Raw genomic sequence first — 23,922 nt, 5'->3', positions numbered from 1 at the left:
TGTATGGATGCAGCAGCTCATTAATCAGTTTCTGAAGATACTCATAGTACGTTAGATGAGTCTAACTCTGATTGGTTGCACAAATTATGTGCAAAGGAAGAGTGCAGTAGATACTGCTTCATTTTACTACAGACGAGCCAGAAATTACATTTCAGCCATTGCTCAAATGGGGATTCTCTGCCTGATTCAACAAAAGCATGTGAAATGAAGAGTTATCTATGTGGAAATAAGTTATTAAAAAAAACAACAGCTTGCTTTTTTAATAACTAGCTGATAAACGTATCTGCTAATACATGTAATAAAGGTTACTAGAATATAGGAGTAAATGTACTGTAAGTTATAGGAATAAATGTAAATTATTCCCTATCCAGGCTTATTTCCACTTAACTTTTATAAACTGCAACCATATAAAAACAATAAAATCTTTGTCAGTGGCCTCAATAATAAAGTACAAACAATAAGTACTGAGTAAACACAATACTTATTGTTCTGCTAACTCAGATTAGAAACATGCATTAGCAATCATTCTGTACATTTACCATATGGTTTTATTGTGCAGTCACAGTGGATCAGCACGCTCAGCTTTTATAATGATTGTTTGAGAAAGGAAGTTTAAAAATAAGTGTGGTAATTACGTCTCTGACACCTGCACAGTTACCTGCTGGGATCTCTTGCAGCTGAGGTTGGGAGGATGGAAGGAAACTATTTTAACACACTGCTGTCTGGGGCTCCACAGCCATCCATTCTTCTCTTCAGCTCGACTGCACTCTGACCTCCTGGTGCACCTACAGCACGGGGACAGAACATAAAGATCTATAAGTCACCATGGAGATTTGAGCAATATACAGTCACTAGGCTCTGTATGTGACAGCCTATGCTTTTCACTGAGTTTTATATACTCATATTATTATTATTCAGTATTTACTAATAGGTAAATTACTAATCATTCAGAAGGTAACATAACATGGTGACTGAAGTATACACCTTCAGCAGACAAGCATATTCAGCCTTACATCCGCAGATAAGAAGCTAAGAATGAGAGGAGATAATATATTAATGCAATAAAAGATGCACATATCACCATGCCAACAGGCATAAGATTTTAGCAATGTACACGGTGTGTTGTTTTCGCTACAGCTTGCAGTGGGAATTTATTGCTGTAAACGCTGAAGGTTCCAGTGAGAAGTGAGTCCTCGGTGAATGACAGCATACATCTATCATAAAAATAATACACTTTCACTTTCCTCCAATTTTTTGTCTCACTCTGGCCCTATTCATCCACCACTTTTAAGAATATATTACTTATTAAAAGATACGTACAATTTTACTGAACATTTATCACAGCAGTATATTTACATAAATATAATATTTTTATTCATCTATCATTTTTTATAACTAAGACAGGACACAAAGCAAACTGCCTGAGCAGTTAAGGGATTAGATTAAGGGTCATGCTCAAGATGCAATGTCTCTCTGACAGTCCTGGGATTTGAACACATAACCTTCGGGTTACTAAGACTAAGCGTGAACCACTGAGCCACCGATGCATGCCTATTATTACAAAACAGGCTTTTCACATTCAGTCATCTTTCTCTTTTTATCAGAACATACAGCGTGGAGTATTAAAAATGCCCAGTATGATATGATCTTTAGGTTTAAGTCTTGCTCTAAGATCAGATCATTGCTCCCTGACACGTATCCATGTTTATCCACCTGTCTATTTTTCCAATTTAGGTTTGAGCAGCATAAAAGTCTTTGCATTAGACATGACATTTAATCATGAACAGAGATGATCAATAATCTTCACCTGCCCTCCAGGACACACCAGCCACAGTATGGGTCTTTCTGAGCCACGCAGGACTTGCAGTCAGTCTTCTGGTGGCACGACTGCACTGGCACCTTAGTGATCTATATACCCAGTAAGATACAGTGAGAAAAACAGACTTATTTTAAGCTAAGCGTCTTTGTTTGGATATCATTATAAAACAGTACCTGCCACATTAGTAGGCAGTGTACATAAAAAAAAAAAGACATTAGAGCACATTTCTGCAACATCAAACATTACCCACGGGCAAAGAAATGAACTCCTTCACAAACACAAACAGACTTAATGCCTTGATAAATGACTTCAGCGCAGGCACCTTTTTCTCCGTAGTGATGTATATGTGACTCTGGGTCTTGTCAAAGAAAAGATTCTTATTCACGTGTTCACCCATGGTGTCCCCAGGAACCCTGTTGTACACCTCTGGTTTGCTTGACAAATGAACCTGCGTGGGTGGAGAACAATAGACATGGAGCAGGTCGCAATTATACAGTGCAGCATGGGACAAGAGAAATCTGTCAACCTGTAGCCAAAACCCACACAGAGCATCTCATGTATTTGAGACATACCTGACACAATGTCATCCCTAAACGAATAGTCTACGAGCCGGTTAATGACCAGAAACTCCAGGATCCTGCTCAAAAATGCCAAAAATAGCCTCCTGTACTTCTCATTCTGAGTCGTGCTATCAGTACGGCTGGGCTGAGTGAAAGCAAGACGCCACGTTTTTCAATATAGACTTCTCCCTCCTGTTTAATCTGACAGAGTTCCAACACTAATGAAGAATCCATGTAGGAGGCTTCTCTACATTACCGAAAGTAGCGGTTGAATCTGACGACTGACTCATGATCTAAAAACAATTCTCCTCTGTCATAGACACATAGTCTATGTGTCTCAGGGAAGGGGACATGCAATGTAAGTCAATATCTTTTAATCCAAGACAACCGGAAGGTGCCTCATATGCACCATTTCATATTTCTGGCATTGCACAATTATTGGATAATATGTCCTGTTCCATAAAAGCAGATCATTTTGGCAGATAATTATTTCAACTTCTAAAAATTTCTGCAGCATAAAAAAAGGAGTCCTCGGTTTGTATCCAGCCCTACAAATTTTTTTCATTACATAAGAAAAACCTCCTAAATTCTTCTTATATCTGGCATCTGTGAATGCCTGAAACACTGTTGTCACTTTATTTCCATTTTTACTTCTTATATAACCAGTTAACCTCCACTCGTATTCAAACCCACACCATGCATTCTAGCCAAGCTACAACTTCGAGAGCCATTACTTCCAACTTTTTTTTTTTTTTTTTTTTGCTTCAGCTCTGTAACACCTACCTTCAGTACCTCTCCCATGGTGTTCCCTACAAAGGCAATAGTATGGTCATTTTCCACAGCAATGGCCACAGCAGTCAGATGACCTCGAGCCTGTTTGGTGAAGAATGGCTCTGACTGCAGGGCAAACTCTGGCCTGCTGGCCAGCGGAGAGCGGAGGAACTCTGCTCCACACCTGTTTTGGTCCACGATTTCCTTCTACAATGGAGCAAAATTCAAAGCATAAGTTTAAAAGAAACCTCTGCTGAAAACCTGAAGACAGGTTACATCTTTACTAGACGAATAATTCGATGTTCATATATGTATCTGTATTTGGATTTAATCCCAAATTCGGCATTGCCTAAAACATAAGGTTTTTTCTTTGAATTAAATATAGACCCTACTATTATTGTAGGGGAAAAAAAAACCACACCGGAAGAAAACCAAGAGACAGAAATGCCAGCACTGTCAGCATGGTCTGTGAATTCTCGCTCTGACAGTTGCTCAACCTCAGCTCCATCACTCAAGAGATGTGCGTAGGACTGTTTTTAATCCTGCTCTCCGGGATATTATTTTTGTTTGGACCCACACACAATATTTTCGAATGAATTTTGCTACTTCTATTTCTGCAAAAAAAAAAAAAAATTAGCAGCCTAAACCCCTGTGACTTGGACCAGGCAGTTACTAAAGACTGCTGCACATGCATGTTAATGAATGTAGTCTTTATTTGAGCTTCATATCTGAAAACCTTGCTTGCTCTCTCATGAAACCTCCCACTCGTGACCTTTTAGGTGCGTTCTGCAGGATTCCAGTCCTGATGCACACCTCTACTCTAAACCAGATGCCATGTGAAACTTTCTAGCAATCTTTCTAAAAAAAATCTGTGTTTGTATCCGCTTAGAACACATGAACTATTTAATTTGTATGCTTTTATATCCGTAATCATTACATAGCTGTGCCCTTATTGTAAATCATTTTTCTATAGCACAAGCTCCCGGCAGAGCTAAGTCCCAATATAATAAACCAACTGATTCTAATATTCAAATGATCACTATGGACTAGCATTTATAAAGCCATTCAAGATTGGGTTGAAACTAAACTCTGCAAGGTGAGAAACGCTGTCCTGTGAGCTAATCCGATCCATTGTCCAAGTCATCACTGTGGTACTTACACTATGCCGATGGGCACACGGATTGCCTGTACTGGATATGTAAGGGCTGTACACAGCTGGTCTTCCTCCAATCTTTCCGTAGTCAGTGTAGCAGGCACTGAGGATGTCCTCCACCCTTTCATTAATGCGCTTTAACGGATACATGCAAAGAGCAGAGTCTGTTGCGTTCTCACCATCTGGAGTGGCCACTATAAACAGCACTTTATCCCAGACCGTAATGGTTCCGTATGAGCCGGAATCCAGCATGGCGCGAGCTAGCTCCTTTCCTGGCTCGGTCACATATGCAGCCTGGACTTTATTATAGTGGACGCCATTTGCACTGCAGTTTAGCTGCAGCTCGGTGTAGGAGTAATAACCTTCGTCTTTCTCACAGAGCCGGGACACGAAAGTGAAGTTCTTGTTGTCAGTCCCGCCTTGAGTGCGTGAGAAGAGGAAATACACAAAGCCGGAGTCTTTAAAGACAAAGCGGAATTGGTGCTGGTACTTGGGTGCAAAGGGAATGGCCTGGACCGCAGAGGCCTCCACGATGCTCTCGAACACAACCCACTCCTTGTAGTTCTCCAAGATGCGTGTGGTGATGAGCTTTGGGTTGTCCTCCTGGCTGCCGTAGCCCTTCCCAACCAGAAAGACGTTGAATGGCTTTTTCCCCGGGTCGTCTTTGAACTGGAAGGTGGCCATGATACCGACGACCGAAACGCTGTCCTCAATGCTGGCAGCGTACGTCCTCTCTCCTTTACTGTCGCTGTAGTAGATCTGTTGATTCACGTTGCTGAGGTTCAGCAGGGAGCAGATTCCTCTGTACACGCTCCCACACGCTATCAGAGATCCGTTCGCAGAGTGCACCAGGAGGAGCTTATTGACATTGTTCGTGTCTTTAAGGTCCGCAGACATGCATGTGGAGGTGGACACGGGGGGTGTGCAGCTGCGAGCATCTTTCTTAGGCCCCGTCTCTGCTTTAGCTTCCAGCTTGAGGAAAGCGTCGAGCTGGTAAATGGCATTGACTGCACCCAGGTAAACTCGGCCCGTTGCAGGGTCCTGCACTACATTGTTGATGTGCGTGTGTGTGGGAAACTCCAAGACTGTCCCCTCACTGGAAAAGGAGGAGACACACACCAAGAGCAGGACCACCTGCACCCAATCTCCCATCTCTGCAAAAACAAACAGATGACATAAGTGTTTTTAGGAGAGAAATAGAGCACTGACACCTTCATGGAATGACATCCGCTTTTCTAAGAACAAAAGGTTTTTATGAATCACAGCTGTTTAGTAAAAGATGGCCACAAGTTTAAGCAGCTTTCATTCACAACTTCTGGATTTGAAATGCTCCATTTGAGCTACAAGTTGAGATACGAGATCCAAAATGGTTATTTAGAATATTAAGATGTATTAAGAATATTAAGGTATCTATCTAAATAGCCTATATGAGTTGAACATAAAGTGATAGTCTACAGCCACTACCCCCAATCTCTCTCTCTCTCTCTCTCTCTCTCTCTCTCTCTCTCGCTCTCAGAGGACATTAATCTTAGTTTGGTCACAGCTGCTCAAGCACAGTCAATCATCTGTTGCTTATCTCATTACAAATAAATGACAACAAGACAATCCAACTCACAGAGACACTCAAACACCACAAACCCACACACCACTGAGAGGACACACGTACTGCGGCACCCACAAAACCTGTTTACTTTCACACACACACATACACACACACACACACACACACTGCGGCACCCACAAAAACCTGTTTACTTTCACATACACACGCATGTTTATCCTTTTAGGAAATCCACAGGTGCTGCAGTCAGTGCAGCGTTAGTGGTGCCTTTGTTTTCATTCCAGTCACACAATTAAACCTACAGGCACACGTGTCAAACTGAAAATCCTGATGAAGCTCCCACATGGCTGAACATGGATGGATGTTTTGTTACGTTAACCTGTCTTTCCCTGCAGCTCCGATCACGTGCACAGCTCATTATCCATTCACCCCTAGGGCTCTGTTAATTTCAGCCACACACTCATTTCCATAAAAAGCTCCTGTCCCTCTATTGCCCCACTTTATTCGGCGATTTTTTTTCCTCCCCTTCTGAGAATGAAGCTCATTTATTTCAAATTCCATTTCTCCAGGTAAACGTGCCTGCCCTTTTTAATTCATACCCTTAAACAATTTGAAACAATGCATGAGTGTGGGATCGGAGAGCAATATTACCAGCAATATAAACTACTACATGCAGTTTGTCCTCTTTGCAGCAGTAAAATACCATGTTTCATGTTTATTTTTTTTTTTCTGCCGATGTATCCACCACTATGTACAGCTTTTTAATTCAGTTCATGTTCATCTCTATAGGTCTGGTGATCACAAAAGTCTGACATCCTTTGTAATACTCGGTGAAGCAACAGATAATGTTTTCTTGCTGTCTTTCAGTCAAGTCCATATTATGTGTAGTCACAGATCAGAAAAGACAGGTATTATTCCAGCTCACATCTATAATCACACTTTATACCCACTGTGTCACGGAAAGCTAAAGAAAGACAAGAGAAGAATCGCTTGGGTCAGGGTTACTTACAGTGACGCACAGGGATGTCGGCCTGGGATAAAGAATGTATTAATTAGGCCTACACATGAATCTATGAACATCAGGGTGTTTGAATTGAGCTTGATTTAAAACCATGACAACCAGCTCCTGGACACAAAGGAAGTGGAGTTTGAATGTACGGATAGATCACTGACAGATATTTCATTTAAGAATCACACATGTTCTTTCTGTTATCTGAGTACCTTGACACTTCTGTTGGGCAGCTAATGCTACGTAAAAAAGGCACATGGCCATTAATCTATCAGTTCTCTCAGACACACAGACAGAATGAGGAAAGCGCAGCAGCCCATTCCAACGAGCTAAATAACAAAATGTAATCAATGACCGGAAGCTAATTGGTTGAGGGCTTGAATTGAGTGGCTAAGTGTGCAATGAAGATGAGCTGTTCTGAAATTAAGCTGCACTGAATGAAACTGTAGTCATCAGCTCGGGACTGATTTGCCAAAATTTCCTAATTTCCATAAATGATTTTTTTTAAAGACCGCACAAATGAACTGAAGTGAAGCAAAACTAAAGCAAGTTTATGGGCTGAAAAGAGTGTTCTCCCCACTTACAATACAACATTTCTTTGTTATGAAGTCTGATAAAAAACAAAAAGTCTCTTTGTTAAATCATGCACCACAGAAGTTTCCCCTGTCTGAAACTTCAGGGAGAGAGTGAGTGCGCCTTGTGATTAGAGCGACAGAAATTCATCTCCGCTCTGCTACTGTACTGAGGGTACTTCAAAGAATAATTTGCTTATTCATGTGGAGCACTCACTTCGCTCAACAAAATACGCCGCTATACAAATTTCTCTCAGATGTCGAACTGGGGGGTCACCGAACGCTACGAAGAATAAAAATCCTAAACGTTTCACGTTTTTTTCTTGCATGGTGATGCCCCCCGAAAGCTTTTCCACTCTTTCCATCACTCCTCCACACTCTTAATATCAAGGCTGGAGCTTCATGCCATCAAAAGGGAAAGCAGCAATTCGATGACATGACGGAACAAGTGTCACGCTAGAGCTTTACACTTTCCGACTAAGCCGTGTCAGTCGCATTTCTCATTTCTCAACCAGGGGCCTGGTACTGCGGCAGGCGTGTGACACTGTGATGGAGAAATTAGTGGTGTAACACACGTGGAAGTATTTGGAGAACCTGGTGTAGTACACATCATTGAGAAACACCCTTTTTAGTAGGCCGGGTAAAAGAAAAATAAATACAAGTAAAATTTGAACTAAAAACAATAGGCCTAATTTACTGTCTTTTAATAAAGTTGTGTGTAAATTCTGTCAGATTTACAAAGGTTTCTGTAACGCTGATTTGCTTTGCACTCACGTGTCTACGCTGATGAATGTCAATCACCAGTAAAGCGTAAAGAGTAAAGCGCATGCCTGCCACAGCTCATTTGCATTTAGTGACGCCAGCAATGCTCCATAGAAGGTAAAGCTCACAGAGAACTGAAGGTGCAAATTGATGACAAAAGTGAATTTCTCAGAGGCAGATGCGGAAGTTATTTTGACTCTTGTCATGCCTGAAATAGCTTTAAAATATACTTCAAACAGGAAGAAAAGCTATTGAAGAAAGATTATGCCAGACATTTGACCTTGCTGTGACCTTGAACCTGTCTGGATCAATTCCAAAAATCTATTCAGTTCATCTGCTGGGTACGATGATAATTCCATAGAAATCCTACAAACATTCAATCACTTGTTCTTGAAACTATCGCGTTAACGAGAAACTCGGACGGACAGCCAGCCAACCTGAAAACGTAATGCACCCGTCTAGTGGTGGAGGCATAAAAAATACATATATAGCAGCAGACCAGCACTTGAAAAGCCTGGAGACAACTTACAGAAAAGATAAATTAGGTGTGAATTACATGAGGTGTGACATGAAAACTGAGAAAAAAGATATCTACACTGTATCCAGGCGAAACTGCTATGTTTAATTGTTTTAAGTGTCTCAGCGACTGTTGGCCAGAAGTCTCTCACTCTCTCACTCACCCTCCTCGATGCCATGTTGGAAAAGCAGGAAGGCATGTGGCGTAAGGAAGCCTGAAGTATTCAGTAAGAACCCAATGCTGGGACACGGCACACTAGAGAGTATATAGCACTTTGCTGATTGAGACCTACCAGATCAGTCACTTATCATTCACTTAGTTGTGGCTCTACAGTACTGCACAGTGGAGCCATTGCAGCCCATCAGCTTCACTTATATACAGTCGCAATTCTTTTCTCTTAATACAACGATCAGTCTTATTTGTCTTAATTCAGTGATTTGTGTTGCCTCGCTTTCTTTAATTATTAACATATTTCCCATTTTTAATATTTCATTAATTAATGCCATTAAAATGAAATTACTAGGTTTCCCCGAGGTTTCATTACCTTTGTGGGTGTAATTGAAATAAATTCAATAAAACTATTTAAACTTTACAGTGTATATATAAAATTTGCAAAAACTCCATTCTACAGTTTGAAGCCGATCAGTTGAGATTTATATTAGTGAGTCTCCTTATATGTAAATTTTCATAATCTCAGCAGCTCCCGTAGGATACAAACAGGATTTTCATGAATATCAAATTTCTCGTGTAAATGCCCCTGTGACCGATTTATGAATACATTCCTTCATATTCAGCTTGCGTAATGAGGCCCAATGTGTCACACTTTCCATGACATTCTATAAAACTGAAAATGAACAGAAGGCACGGATTAATTGTTGAATGTAATGTCATCGAGCAAATCAGAGCTTTGGCTAATGTAGTTTACAATCTGGCATGGCTAAAATGCCTTTGATTTAGGCAGTAATTGATTTGAAATCAGAATTGAGAAATTGGTCGAAGGAGTTAATCTGAAAAAAAAAAAATTGAATTTAAATTTTGATTTAAATATAGGATCAGAGAATTAGACTGAAATGAACACTGCTGCAAAATGATGGAGATAATGAAACAAGCTACTAGCTAATGAGCCAGGCACATCTGTACTGATGCTGCCAGAAAGCTCATGCTGTTAAATTATAATTGTTCGGTAGAACAGGAGGCCTTGCTCGAGGAGAAAGATGAAACACCGACAGAGAGAGAGAGAGAGAGAGAGAGAAAGGGAGAGATGAAAATGAAGGAAAGAAAATGTGTGCTGTCTGCTAGCATTAGCAAGATTCAGCATCAATGAAAGATCAGGAGTGATTAACATTTGTTGAGAGAAAGAGAAACCAATGATAGACTTATTAATGTATGCTTTTGTTCTTAAGAAATGATCTTTTTTTTTTTTTACTGCTTTTCCAGGAAAAACGTTTGTAGAACACTGAAATATCAGTGCAGACATCAGCACCTTAACTCCACCAACCATAACTACGTATCACCAGTCTAAACTGCATGTCTACACATACACCCATCTCTGGAGCTTGACCAGATTGCTTTATAAAGAAAAATCTCTTCAAGCCAAGCTCCACCGGGGCTCTACATAAGCCTGTCCCAAGTGGAAGGCCTCCAAAGGTAAGGCAGAGTTAGATGATGCGTAGTAATATATGTGTGTGGGCATGTGAGAGGACTTAAATGCGCCTCCGGAGGCCAGCGAGCAGTCTGATCGGTTACGTATCTCTCAGCAAGAAGAGGCAGATCAGGACTTGCCCTGTGGTTGACTCGTATGAAAAAGTCCAGACCTATCAGCATTGTGGAGGGAAACTAGCACATGCTCAGTGTAGCATTCAGAGTCTCTGACAGCGATGTGTAGAGCCAGGTCTGAGGCATTACAATGGAAATGAGTTCACAGGACCCTGACTCTGTCAGCTTCAAGGTAGAGATACAAACAGTAAACTCAAACTTGCACCCACTGAGAATTCAGCTGAGCCGGTGCCCTGCAGAGAAGCCTCGATGATGCTAAAACCGCCTGACAAATTTGTAAAACAGATAATGGTTAACATAGAGCAGGATATCATTTCATATTCATGGACCCACTGTGTGCAAGTATAATGGATGCTTTTTCCACTGGCCACTAACGCATTTAGATGCTGCTTTCAACCTTGTAGATTGCCATCTTCCTAATAACAGCTGAGGACTTCATATTACACTGTTAAACACACACACACACACACACACACACACACTCACAAATGAGAGCTATTAAATTATGTTTAGTCTTAAACCATTGGCCGTGGGGTGAAGGAGAAGGGGGATCATTTGCCAAGTGCCAATTTCACTATCTGATTGATTATCTCTATCAGTCATGTTTTGGTAGTCGGCTAATGGCTGATAAAAAGTGGACGTGCAAGATGACAAAGAGGGTGAACAGCACACAAGGACAGGGCAGCAGCGACAACTACTTAGTTGATGCTCTAAAGATAATGAGCACCTTGTTATTTGTAGACAATGAAAAGCAGGAATTAAACTCGATGTGCCCGAGCAGGCTCCCATTGCTAACGGGGAGGGCTCGGGGGGGGTCGGGGGATGGTTTCAGAGATAGTTTGGAAAAGCTTGTGAGACAACAGCAATCCAATTTCCATATGAACAATTACCCCACTGTCGGGACTGGCACTTCATTTATTTCAATTTGACTGAGTGAGGCTGAGGGGGGGGGGGGGGGGGGGGGGGAGCAGCTCACCAAGGCAACCGGGCCAGCATCAAGCCAGCTGCTACCCATGCACACTTCCCCTAGAGAGGCCACTCATGCAAACACTCTCCCTCTACAAAGGATACATGCACAAGCATCTCAGCTGCATCTTCTCTTCTTCTCAGTGCACTAACATGGGTGAGTTTGCATCGGGAGGCGAGGTGTGTAATGATGTGTGGGTGCTCAGGGACGCATGTATATCCATCACCACTTTGTCAGGGCACTACTCTGTGTGTGTTCTCTGCCAGGCCCATCATTTCTACCTAGACTTCCTATCTCATGGCAGAGTATATTCATTACTGCTGGATTTGCTAACCCATTTGTCTGTTTATAGCCCTTCCGCTCTTTCCGTATTCGCACCCCTCTGGAACAGCTGTGAAGTGAAGCAGAACACACATGCATGTAGGAAAAACCCACAAGCACAGCTCTGCTTGCTTAGATAATCTTCTGAGCATGCTGATCCTCTACATTCTGGATGAGCTTGCTCTTGACAGGCACTCTGCGTGTGCGCTTCTGCGTTATTTTTGTTTATGTGTGTGTGGCATGTGCAATCTAGGGCTACATCTGGCCCAGGAAAAGCCTGATTAAACACCGGGACCACACAGGACACAAAACTTCTCCCTCTCCCTCCTCTGCTTCCACTCTTTCCTCTCCGGCACTCCTTAACACTTCCTCATGCTCTCCATACAATTAAGAAGTCATGGAAGAAATCTATTACACACCTTACTGGCTTTAATGATTGCACTTGGTGCTCATGAGAACCAATGAGCCATGCAGCGAGGGGTAATACAGTACCATTTTACTGCTTTGTCACCACAGATTCAAGGGGAATACTGATCCACTTCTGATGAAATGTTGCTTTCAAAAGCCTGCACTTATCTTCAGTCTTGCGGTCCTGCCTTCCGGGGCTGAGAACAATACTTATGTGAGCGCTCCGCTGCTTAAAAGCCTAACGATTACAATCTCTTATTCTCTTTGCTGACTGACAAATGTAAGGTTTATATCCCTCTCCAAATTAAAAAAAAAATCACATCTTTATTTAGGCATAGAAAAGTAGACAAGGGGTTCACAGAGTAGTTCTTTGGTTATACTTGCTTTTAAATGTGCGTATGCAAGATGGCTGCCATGTGCATATCTGGCATTCATTTGGCATATTGATTACGCTCATCTAAAAAAAATAATGTAAAACGTGTATGCTGGAGTACCAAAATTGACAACAGGATCAGTATGTGAAGAGACACGATTGTGTTTCTCATTTCATACCATCTACGTTAGCATCACTTCTGCTTTTCTGCCAGAAGTGGCTAAAGAAGTGTATTCCGATGCTGGTTTCGGCTAACACTTGCCCCCTAGAGGACAAAGTTTTTAATCATCCAGATGTATAAAAGGTATGCAGGAGTGTATGTGAGCAATGCTACTTGCATAGCATTTGTGTAATCATGTGTCAAGTATGAGCCTGGCCTTACGCTGAATAGTTTGCTGCCACAACTGTACGAATAATACAGGAGTGCTCAGGAATGCTCAGGAATGGACAAAGCTGAGGTAGACGGAGTACAAGCACGGGGTTGATAGAACAGTGAGTAACTGCTAGGACACAGGAAGCTCTTGGGTGATGAAAATTTCATCCGCGACAGGGTTAGAGTTGAGGACACACCAGCAAACCAAATTTCTTCTACAGAAACATGTCTACAACAATATACTTAGCATTTCCATCTGATTCGAAAAGGCTATCAAAGTCTTAACTGTGTTGGGATTAAGCCACATGTCTGTCTTGCCACATCTATCACGCTTCAGTGTGTCCAGCGGCCCAGAGTCCCAGAGCTAACAGCCGTTTGTGTAATAGCTAAACAAACACCATTATCCGGGTGTGATGGAGCCAGAGGAGCAGCTCTGACTCCGAGACTCGGCTAATTCCTGCAGCCCCCGTCTAAGCTAATGAGGGCTTTATCCAGCTGAGAGAGAGAGATGGAGAGAGAAAGAGAGAAGGACACAGACAGAGGAAGAGGGAGAATGGGCAGACCAAAGCAACAGTGCCTCAGGAACGAGGAAAAAAGCTCAACACACACACATCCCTCTACAGTCTGTTAAGAGGGACTGAAAACTAATGAGGCAAGCAAAAACATTGTTGTCTGGCTAAGATATTCGCGCAGTGTGGCAGGTGGTTCATTCGAAGTAACATGCATTCAGATACATTCATCCTCTCTCTCTCTCTCTCTCTCTCTCTCTCTCGTTAAAGCAGTGTACAGAGGAGAGACACTCATTGAGAGAGGACTAGCGGGTGATTAGGTCCACTGAGACAGCGCTGACCTTTTTCCTCAAGATCAACATGCATACGTCTGCTATTTTTTATGTCAGTGCAGAAGCCAGCCATCGTTTGAACACCACCCTCCATGAAATGTCACAGTTGTAAATGAGCAGAAAGTCATCAGCCATTCTGCACAGGCCCGTGACTGTCCCTCGCCTGCATGGCGGAATGTCGGCAGGAGGGTAATTTCTCTGCCCTCAGCACTTCTCCACTCACGGGCCACGCTCTACAATAACAAAAGCGCCTTCCGCAACAAAGGGGTCAGACTCGCCAAAGTTTGTTGAGCTTCTGCAACATCAGTGATATTGCAGCGTTTCTCTTATGCTGCAATCATTGCTGTGTCACACCTTTCGTTTAGGCCAGCAATTTGTAGAAGTGCATTTATCTTCAGTGCACCTGCTCCATACTTTTCTGCTGGAAAGCAGGAATTAGAGTGCGACCACATGGTCCAGGGTGATAATCTAACAACAATTCAACAAAAAATGCAAATCCAAATTTCACAAATCTTACAAGACACAAGTGCAATTGGAGTGACATTTGATCCTCAACTGTATTTTTTTGTGGTGTCAGTGCTCTGGTGCAAGGCTTGAACTCGCCACTCTTTTTTCACTATCCTCCTCCCCAGCCCCCTTTCTCTCAGCAGACCAACCGACCGATACAGGTGTCTGACATGCAGACAGGTAGATTAATTAAGTTTGAAATCTGCAAGGTGAAAACTGAGCGGTCACTCAAGCTGACAGAACTCTGGAACCAGATGTTCTTCGAAGCTAAAGCCCGGATGCTACTTATACACTACTTCTACACCTTATTACTCTCTCTCCCAGCAGCACACTGTTACTAAGAACACCGATTCATTAGATGGTTTTATATAAGATGGAGTGCCAGGCTTCATGCTGCTGTTGGTATTGTTGTCATGTACAGACTGTAATCCTTAAAAAATGGACCATGGTATTAGCGAAACATTGAAAGCTGGGAGGTATTTTCTATCACCTCAGGACATCTACTTGACTGGTTGGACTCAGGGCTTAGGCCATTATCAGCAGCTCTTACTAGCCACCTGCTTGCATGGCATATGGCAAAGTGGCAGCCAGAGAGCGAGGGGAAATTAGCCTTCCGATAAAATCAGAAAACTACTGTTGCCCATCTACATGCACCAGATGTAATTCTGAAGTTAAATATGTAGGGGTGTAGATGGTGGATAGTAAGATATATATCACATATACATGCACATATACGCCATCTCCCTCGGTGGCTGTCCTTTCATGCCTTGTGTACAAGGTGACATTTTGTCACGGTTTAGACAGGCATGGATGACATCAAAGCCAGGCTTTTGTTGGCACCATTTTGCTAGCATCTCTCGCCCACTGCCATTCCTCACAGCCCGGCTCAGATAGCGGAACAGGCTGCCAGTCCCTCTCTCATTCCAAAATCTTTATCTCGGCAGCCTTCTGTTGATAATTACACCCGCTCCCGGCAGGCTCGGCTGGGCTGTGGTGCACACATCGGCCCCGATTTAACACTTGCACCATCAGTACTGAGATCCAAGGTCAGGCTCTGTCCAATTCCATTTTCTGACTCCATTGCATTGCTGCTTTAGAAGCAGGCAGGTGCTGAACCCAGTGCAATACTACCTTTATATGCACAAGTGCACACACACACACAAACCCACATGTGCACTTTCGATTCTAGACGGCAGGCCTGAATGGAAATCCTAGGACTCTATATTCTTCTTGGAATTGAGTCTTGAGCATCCTGCTCTCTTGGTCTGTCCATTTGGTATCCATCTTGGCAGTGCTTCCAAATCTCCTATCTACTTAAACAGGGAGAGACCCAAATACCTGAAACTGATGGACAAGATGACACAGTCCTAAAATGGCAAAGTGGCGCAGACAATATGTGCTCTTACACATGAAAAATCATATTTGTGTTTCAGTCTGGGAAATTCTGGACAACAGCCAAATATGATCAAAACTCGGGTCTTGACCTGCTAATAATATACTTGGACTTCTCTATTTTAAGAAAATTAATGGAAATTATTTTATTTAGACTACTTTCTAACTTTGCCCTGGCTGTCTGCCAGCAAAGATTGTTGGGAAAGGAGCCAGTTTCCAAAATCTGCCTAAAAATGTCTAAAACCTTACTAGTGGTTCTTTTCTCACGATATGATCAAGTTGTTGGATAATTACATGCTATACCAATACGGACATAAGCCTCATTCAGTTTGTAATCAGGTAGCAGAGACAGAGAGGACATATTCATGAAATGATGAATGACCTAATAGAAAGACGTTAATAACAAAAAAAATTTAGGCAAGAAATATATATATATATATATAGTGGTTTCTGGTGGTGATATTAGATGGGAGAGCTAAAATCTATCAGTAGCTTGACATTATATTCTGAGGTCTCACTAATAAGTGAAGTGAAGTGTGGCCAAGTACAGTGACCCATACTCAGAATTGTGCTCTGCATTTAACCCATCCAAGTGCACACACAGTAGTGAACACACACATACACCGTGAACACACACCCGGAGCAGTGGGAGGCCTTTTTTTTTTTTTGCTGTGGTGCCTGGGGAGCGGTTGGGGGTTTGGTGCCTTGCTCAGCCATGGTAATAAGGGTGGAAGAGGCTGGTCATTCACTCCCCCCACCTACAGTCCCTGCCGGACCTGAGACTCAAACCCACAACCTTCAGGTTGCAAGTCCGACTATCTAACCATTAGGCCACGACTGCCTATAATAATAATAATAATAATAATAATAATAATAATAATAATAATAATAATAATAATAATAATAATAATAATAATAATAATAATAAAAGATGTAAATAGTTAATGTTAATTAAATTGTTAAATGTAAATAATGTAAATAATATTGAGGTAAATTACCACACACACACGCACACACACACACACACACACACAGTGTTTCAAGCCTGTATTGCTCGACTGGGTTCATGCTACATTTCCTCAAACACGGTCAATAGAAAAGAAGAAATCCTTTTGTCCAAACCAAAAAAACACACTAAATCTCATGTGATTTGCACTTTGATTAGACAATGTGCGCTCAATCTATCAATTTTCAGTTTCCCCTCCAAATCCATTTTAGGGGAAAAATGATGATAGAGTAAATAATCCCCCTGGTTCATTACACCCGCGACTGAGTGCGTAATGAAACTGCTGATGATGTATTACAGAAACATCACTGAAAGGTGTTAAAAAAAAATTATAGCCCACATTAAGCTAATATGTAGGGGGTGTGTCACTCTGTATAATCACGTGGCAAGACCGTCACTGATTGGCTGCATGAATCTACAGCGCTGGGCTCGTTAGACTTAGCCCTTGATATCATTGTGGTACGTGTTTTTAATAGGACTGCTGGTGGTGCTGTTACACTCAGTTTAAACATTTTTTAAATAATCCACTTTAAAACATTTAGTAATTGCAGATTAGGCGATGAGGATGCCAAAAACGAAACCTTGTACTGATTTTTTTTCTTAATCTTAGAAAGACGGGGATATATTTTTTAAATTTGGCAGTAAGCTTGTTTTTAAGTAGATTAGCTTATAAATGAGGTAGGCAGGGCATCTTTCAGTGGGAGAATCTGATAAGCCAGGCATTTTCTGCTAATGTCTTAACCAACCAGGCGATTGGCTCTTTTTACTCAGGGGCAGGATTTACAATCATCACATACACCGTTCTGCGCTGCCCCATTCATATTTTAACAATGGACACCCTGAAGGCAGTGGGCAAGGGGAGATGCCTCAGAGAAAGAGAAAGAAAGAACGAACTTGGAGTGATAGTGATCCACCATCAACACTTTACCCGAAACATCAGTGCTGCAGTGAGTTCAAGTAGTCTACAAATGAGAGTCTATGCTAATGTAATTTCACTGCGCATCACCCTCCTCATTCTGCACATGACCGATTAATACCCAAAGCCTTCTTTACCCCATCATCAATTAGCATACGCTAGATGTTATTACAAGATGAATGTGTTTCCTATCAGGATGTAATTGCTGCTAGATTCCAGAGAGAACATCTCCAAGTCCTGCATTGCCAGAGCTTAAAGAATAAAGCTGAGAAATAATTTAGCAACTGCTGTAGGTGTTTGGTTGTGTGTTTGCATGAGGGACCTAACATGGAGCGAGCTTATGTGGGGCACTTCTCAGACTTTAACTGTATATTGATTCTTGTGGGACTTTCCAGGTTTCTAGTTAGAACCTCAAATATGGTGGTCTAATTCACTGTAATAATATCCAAGGGAAAGTTTCAACTGTTAAGGTAGTTGCAAGACAGAGGTACAGGAATACACAGAGAGAGAGAGAGAAGCATGCAGACACATTTTACACATCACTGGCACTATTTCTATGTCCTGTCTTTCGGCCGAGTGAACTGAGATGTACAGCCTGTAATTGGAGTAATAGAGAGATTTCCTCTCTCAGTTCTGATTTATTTAAGGCTTAATGCAGGGAGCTGGGATGGATTTAGTAGAAGCAAGGGCGAGGGCGTGTCTTAGGTATGAAACTTTAACGTGTGTGGAGGGGAAACAAGAAGGATGCTTCGGCAGGGGTTTAGCGTTAACTGCTGGGGGAACATCGCTTCTCAGATAAGCATTCAGCTTCTGAAAGATCAGATTGCATCCTCTGGAGCTTCAAAGGTTTGTACACTCGCACTTTCTAAATCCTCTTCTGTGTCTTACATGTGCGCTCTCTGCAAAATGCAATATGTAACATGATGAAGGATCTTTACAGGTGATTAATTCCCTAATTGCTACAGCTAAATACATGGCTTTCATGGGCCATGCTATATCATTTTAATTATCACTCTTGAGCCTAATTAGTTATATCCGTATAACCAGAGGCAAACACACATCCAATTAGAGCAAAATCAAAGCTCGAACACCCACTCGGCACAGGGCTGTTATTGAAAGCATGTACATAATAATAAGCAACTACTGGGCTCATGATTACGAGTAGGCATCATCATCATCATCATCATCATACAGGATAAAACAACAATAGTTGTTTTTGATTATAGGCTTGATGATGAAGGCTATAATATCAATCACAGGACGTATTCTGCTTTTCTGGGCAGAGAGTATGAGGATCAGTAAACAATTGTAGGCTAACTATCAATTCATCTGCTTGACCAGTGCGTCCACACGCACACACACACACACACACGCGCACACACACACACTCACACATACAGATCAACTTCGTGAGCAAACAGACCAAACTGGCACACTGTAGCACAAAACTTCCCAATTATAAGGATGAAAAATGACGCAGATGCACAAAAGCTTCGATCTCCAATAACCTAGCAATCTTGTGACCTATATATCCGTGGATTTACAGCTCCAGTCCTTTTCAGGCTCCGAGCTACGCATAAGCTCACACACTCTTATTCAAAAGCCAACAATATGGCAAATAATAATAAACTATATATATAGCTATTATATAAATATGCCATTATAAGGCTTCTTGTGCACATTGACCATAAAAAAACAAAAAATAAAACAGGGGCTTTCTAATATTGATCACAAGTTCAGGAGGATTTTTTAGCGCCATCAATCTTTTGGCTTTTTTAACAATAGATTTTTAAGCATAATACTGAAATACTATCAGCTGTGTTTGTTTGGTTCTTTTTATACGGCAACTGTTCTAGAAATAAATGTGGCACAGTCAGTCAGTGAAAAATATGTTTTTTTTTTGTTTTTTTTTTAAAGTGTCCCTTTCCATGAAAGCTATAGCTTGAAATAAAAAGGTAGTGTTTTTTGACTCATAGCCAGGTCACTGCCTTAACAGAGGATTGTGTCTTGGCTGCTGTGATACCATTTGTAAAGCAATTTTCTCACTGATGAGAGCATCTGCGCAGTGACCGCGTCGCTAGCAAGTGCCTGTCTGAATCGCAAGCAGCTATTTAAGTGCTGTGTTAAAAGACAGAAATCTCTTTCCAACCAGCATCTGCTCATCTGCTGCTTTATGTCGTGGACTTACAAATTCATTTCAGATTAGTTAAAGGAACCACAGGTCCTCCACTAATTCTCTCCGGGTGGCGTTACAATGAATTTCATAGCTCATAGCTAGGAGAAAGCGTGAGTGTGTTTATTTCATCTCAGTGAGGCGCAGAGGCACAGTACAATGGGGGATTCCACTCTAAGCTGCGCTGATGTTCTCCTAAACTTATTGAAATCAAGATCCCTTTACGCACAGCTGCTGTGAGCCACTTCTCCAGAGATCCTTCACAACAAGAACGTCATATTCTGCATAACCGCCATTCATAATTCACCCATGCAAAGCGGCTTCCCACACAAGACTTGAGTTATGGAGGTGGAAGAATTCCACGGAGTGCATGGAAAGCACGACTCTGATCCTCTGTGGGATCTGTACGGGGAAACGTTACACTGCTCCTCCATCCGACTTCCCATAGCGACCAGTATAAACCGGAATCTTCCTGGGAACAACAACAACTGGCACAGCAAGAAGATGGTCATGAAAACTTGGCAAGGGGATGAGATGGGAGGATAATAGAAAAAGAGAACGAAAACAGGATTCATCAGAATGCCTGTACACGAACCAGCATGGCTAAACTGTTACTCATTTGGAAGCTTAGAAAGAGAAGAAGTGTGCCAAGGAGAAAAATTCCTCGCTTACAAATGGTTCTCGAGTGCACTCTGATTACAGAGGATTAAGAGCGGCGAAATAATTCCACACACACATTTTCATGAGTCCCAATCATGAATTAGTAACTGGATGGACTTTCGCTGCCATTTACTATGTTTTTATGTTAATTCTCCTACATGTTTGGAGATGGATTTGTGGTCACATGACAGACAGGAGATGAAAATGTGTCAGTTACGCAGAGAAAAGGAGAAGGAAGGATTCAGGAAAGATAATCTGTACCCAAGAATAATGCTGATTAAACAGCAACCAGAGCTTAGAGAGAGACGCACTGCAAAAAATGACATCTTAGCAAGTGAAAATATCTTGAATAAGACCTTTTTACTTAGTATTTCCTATTATATGATTACACTAAATCAAATGTAATATTATGAAACCTATTTCTACATATTTTTGTTAGTAAATTCAAGTTTAAGTTGTCTTATTCTCTTGGCAGATAATGGTGATTCTTTCTAGAAAATGAAATAGGTTTAATAATCTTTTATTTCGTTTACTGTAATCTTATAATAGGAGACCAGAGAAAAATAGTAACCTACCTTGTCAGGATCAGCAAGATTCTCCTGACAACATAAAGTGCTGTTTATAAATCCTGTGTGCTTCTTCTTCAAAACTCAAAGCATAAAACCATTTCTTTGGGGTTGCTGAGGTTAAGGTTAGGCTTGAATTTAGGATTAGGTATAAAAATTTCTTATTTTATATATATATATATATATAAAATAATATATAATATATAATATAATATATATATATATATATATATATATATATATATATATATATCTTTACATACATACAATAAATGTTACATATTATATGTATAATCCCATGTCCTGAACTCTACTGAGACTCAGTAAAGAAAGGTAAGTTAGACAGAGTTATGGTATTTCCTGTCTAAGATACACCCACAAGCGTATTCTGAGCTTGTGCTCCCTCCTTTCTGACTGCTCTGTTAACATCTGGTACTGAAAGTACATAATGTAAGTGTGTCTTAAGCACTTTCTGTGTAGATCTATGCTCATTTAGACACAAATGCACATGCAAACATGTTAAACCAATAAACCTAGGTTCCAAAAAGAGAAATGCATGCATAACAGGAAACAGGATGTGAAATCTAGATCAAAATGTAATGTTTATTAATAAGTTCTGCCTTGTGGGAAAGACTCAGTTGCAGCACAGCGAATTCAAAATGTCTACGTTTCTAAGAGTGTAACAAATTCCAAATGTTCACTCAAATTAACACTCCAAACTTTATCCTCCTTTATTATTTAAACTTGATCTTTTATCCTTTGTTCAGTTCTACATCTAAATCTTTCACAATCATTACCTTAACACTAAAAAAGTGCAAAGAGAACGACAGACACGATGGTTTGATCCCTAATCCTTTGTAACGTTTGGCTCTCCAGCAATCAAAGTGTAATCTAGGATGAGCAGAAAAGCTCCTATCCAATCACGGCTGAGACATGAACACTAATATCACCTTTCTCTTTCCCGCTCTCCGTTCTGCTGCTGGTTTGCTTCCAAAACCACGCTTAGCTGCTTATATCCGGATTAGCAGATGAGAATTTCTGTTTACACAAATTCTAACGCAGCATCATTAACAAAGGCACACTAGAGATAAATGATCTTAAATAAAGACACACAGTCTGTCTCTTTCCTCTTTCCCACATACAACAGCACAAAAAGTGAATAACATAACTGCAGTTCTTCACCTGATTATATACAGCACAGGGTGATGGATTCCTGGTTCCACCCTGGTCCTAACAACAGCCTCATCATTATTCAGATATTGACATTCAGCAGCTGCACAGGCCTTTCCTAATATGGACGTCCAACACTAGAGGTGTAACAATACATTGTGATGATACATCTTGATGCAAAAATGTGACAATGTGCATCGTGGAAATGTGCAATATCAGCATTCTATCAATTACACATTGAATGCAGTTGCACTGTTTAAACACCAGAGGTCCCAATCTGCACAACCCATAGCATTAAAATATACAGTGTATGCACGCTGTCACATGATCTGTGCACCCTGGTCACATGATCACATTCTTCCTGGAGAGCCCACGCACATTATAACTGTTAAAAAGTACTTTTTTGGTAAAAAGTAGCTTTCAAACGACACCAGCCCTGCATCTCTGTGATCTGTAGCGCTCGAGAAAAAGGCTGTGGGCATATTAGCCGACTTTGGAGCTCTATTTCTGGCTAAAATGACACCTCAGGTACTGCTACGGAGCTCATTATGTTTCTTTTTGTATATTTAATCAGTCAAATTTAGTTTTTAAAATATGGTGGTACATTTTGTTTACAATGTTAAACCTCATAGCAATTTGCATAAAAATAGTGCTATCTATCTATCTAGACAAAATTTTAATGTTTATGATTAAGAAATAAAAAAGGATTATTTTCAATAATTTTTCTTCATTCAAATTTTGTTTAAAATATTCTGAGAATATTAAATCGTGAACCCAGTGTCGTGAATTGAATCGAATCGTGAACAGAGTGTATCATTACAACCCTATCCAACACTATATGCTTACATTAGCTATTCAGCTAGAAGATGTGCGTTAAATAGTTTTCATAACAATTTAACCGTGAGACAGATTGGGTTGCGTTTTGTTGTCAGATTTAAATTCTTGTCTTTATAGCGTTGCAGATGATATAGATGAACAGACTGAACTGAGAGAGATTCTGTCAGAGAATCAGGAAGAGTTTGATTTGTGTCATATTGAGCAGAAACACTAATTACCAAAATATGTAGATCTTGATCAGTGGTTCTCTAAGCTATTTCTTGAAAGTCTCCAGACACAGACAGCCGGTCTGTTTATTCTTGATAAAGCAAAGCCCAGTGTCGCACTCTCCACCTCCACACAGACAAGAATCTCACCTGCAAAGCAGAGATTTGGCTTCATCCATCCTGAGACACACAGCTCTGCTAACAGGACACTGACAGCCGCCTCACAGCAAAGTGAAACACTGCCAGACCCACCATTTAAATGCAGCTTGCAGTCCAATAACCTGTCTAACATCAGAAATGTATGTGTGTACATGTACGTGTCTGTGGGAGCGAGAAACAAAAGGTGTGTGAGTAGGAGAGGAAAAATGTGTGTGCATGTGTGTGTGTGTATACATTAGTGTGTATACAGAATGTCTACAAAGGAGATGGCTCAACTTCAGTGGGGAGCTGAACTCTATCTACTTCAGAGTCAAGCGACTGATGACTCCATAGGAGAGGCACATCAATTTCCTGTCAGAATTGCCTGTGGGCCTCAGCAACAGAGGCACGGCAGTAGATAATGCAAGACAGGCAAGTGACGGCAGCCTCTCAAATCCTGCTGCTTCTGTAAATACAAGAGGTGAAACGAGAGGGGAATTTTCTCAGGGTCTTGTTGTACCTACAGAGAGCACGAATGAACTGAGGAATTAGGGATGCACTTAGAACA

General features: G+C 41.2%; 1 protein-coding gene across 10 annotated transcripts in view; it reads right to left on the bottom strand.

Annotated features, from left to right (window-relative positions):
• The window catches only part of plxnb2b (plexin b2b), a 123,627-nt gene that overhangs the window by 34,836 nt on the left and 64,869 nt on the right, over nt 1-23,922 (bottom strand). For all 10 annotated transcript variants that reach the window (XM_053236618.1, XM_026920058.3, XM_053236619.1 and 7 more), the window contains 5 exons: nt 4,310-5,457; nt 3,163-3,357; nt 2,142-2,267; nt 1,808-1,908; nt 659-785 (listed from right to left, as the gene is read on the bottom strand). In XM_053236618.1, coding sequence (XP_053092593.1) covers nt 659-785; nt 1,808-1,908; nt 2,142-2,267; nt 3,163-3,357; nt 4,310-5,455 — 1,695 coding nt within the window. In that variant the 5' untranslated portion in view covers nt 5,456-5,457. The remainder of the gene's footprint in view (nt 1-658; nt 786-1,807; nt 1,909-2,141; nt 2,268-3,162; nt 3,358-4,309; nt 5,458-23,922) is intronic.

Source organism: Pangasianodon hypophthalmus, chromosome 9 (assembly GCF_027358585.1).
Source record: "Pangasianodon hypophthalmus isolate fPanHyp1 chromosome 9, fPanHyp1.pri, whole genome shotgun sequence".
NCBI classification, from domain to species: domain Eukaryota; kingdom Metazoa; phylum Chordata; class Actinopteri; order Siluriformes; family Pangasiidae; genus Pangasianodon; species Pangasianodon hypophthalmus.
The sequence above is the reverse complement of the archived record's forward strand: the minus strand, read 5'-3'. Positions and strand labels throughout refer to the sequence as shown.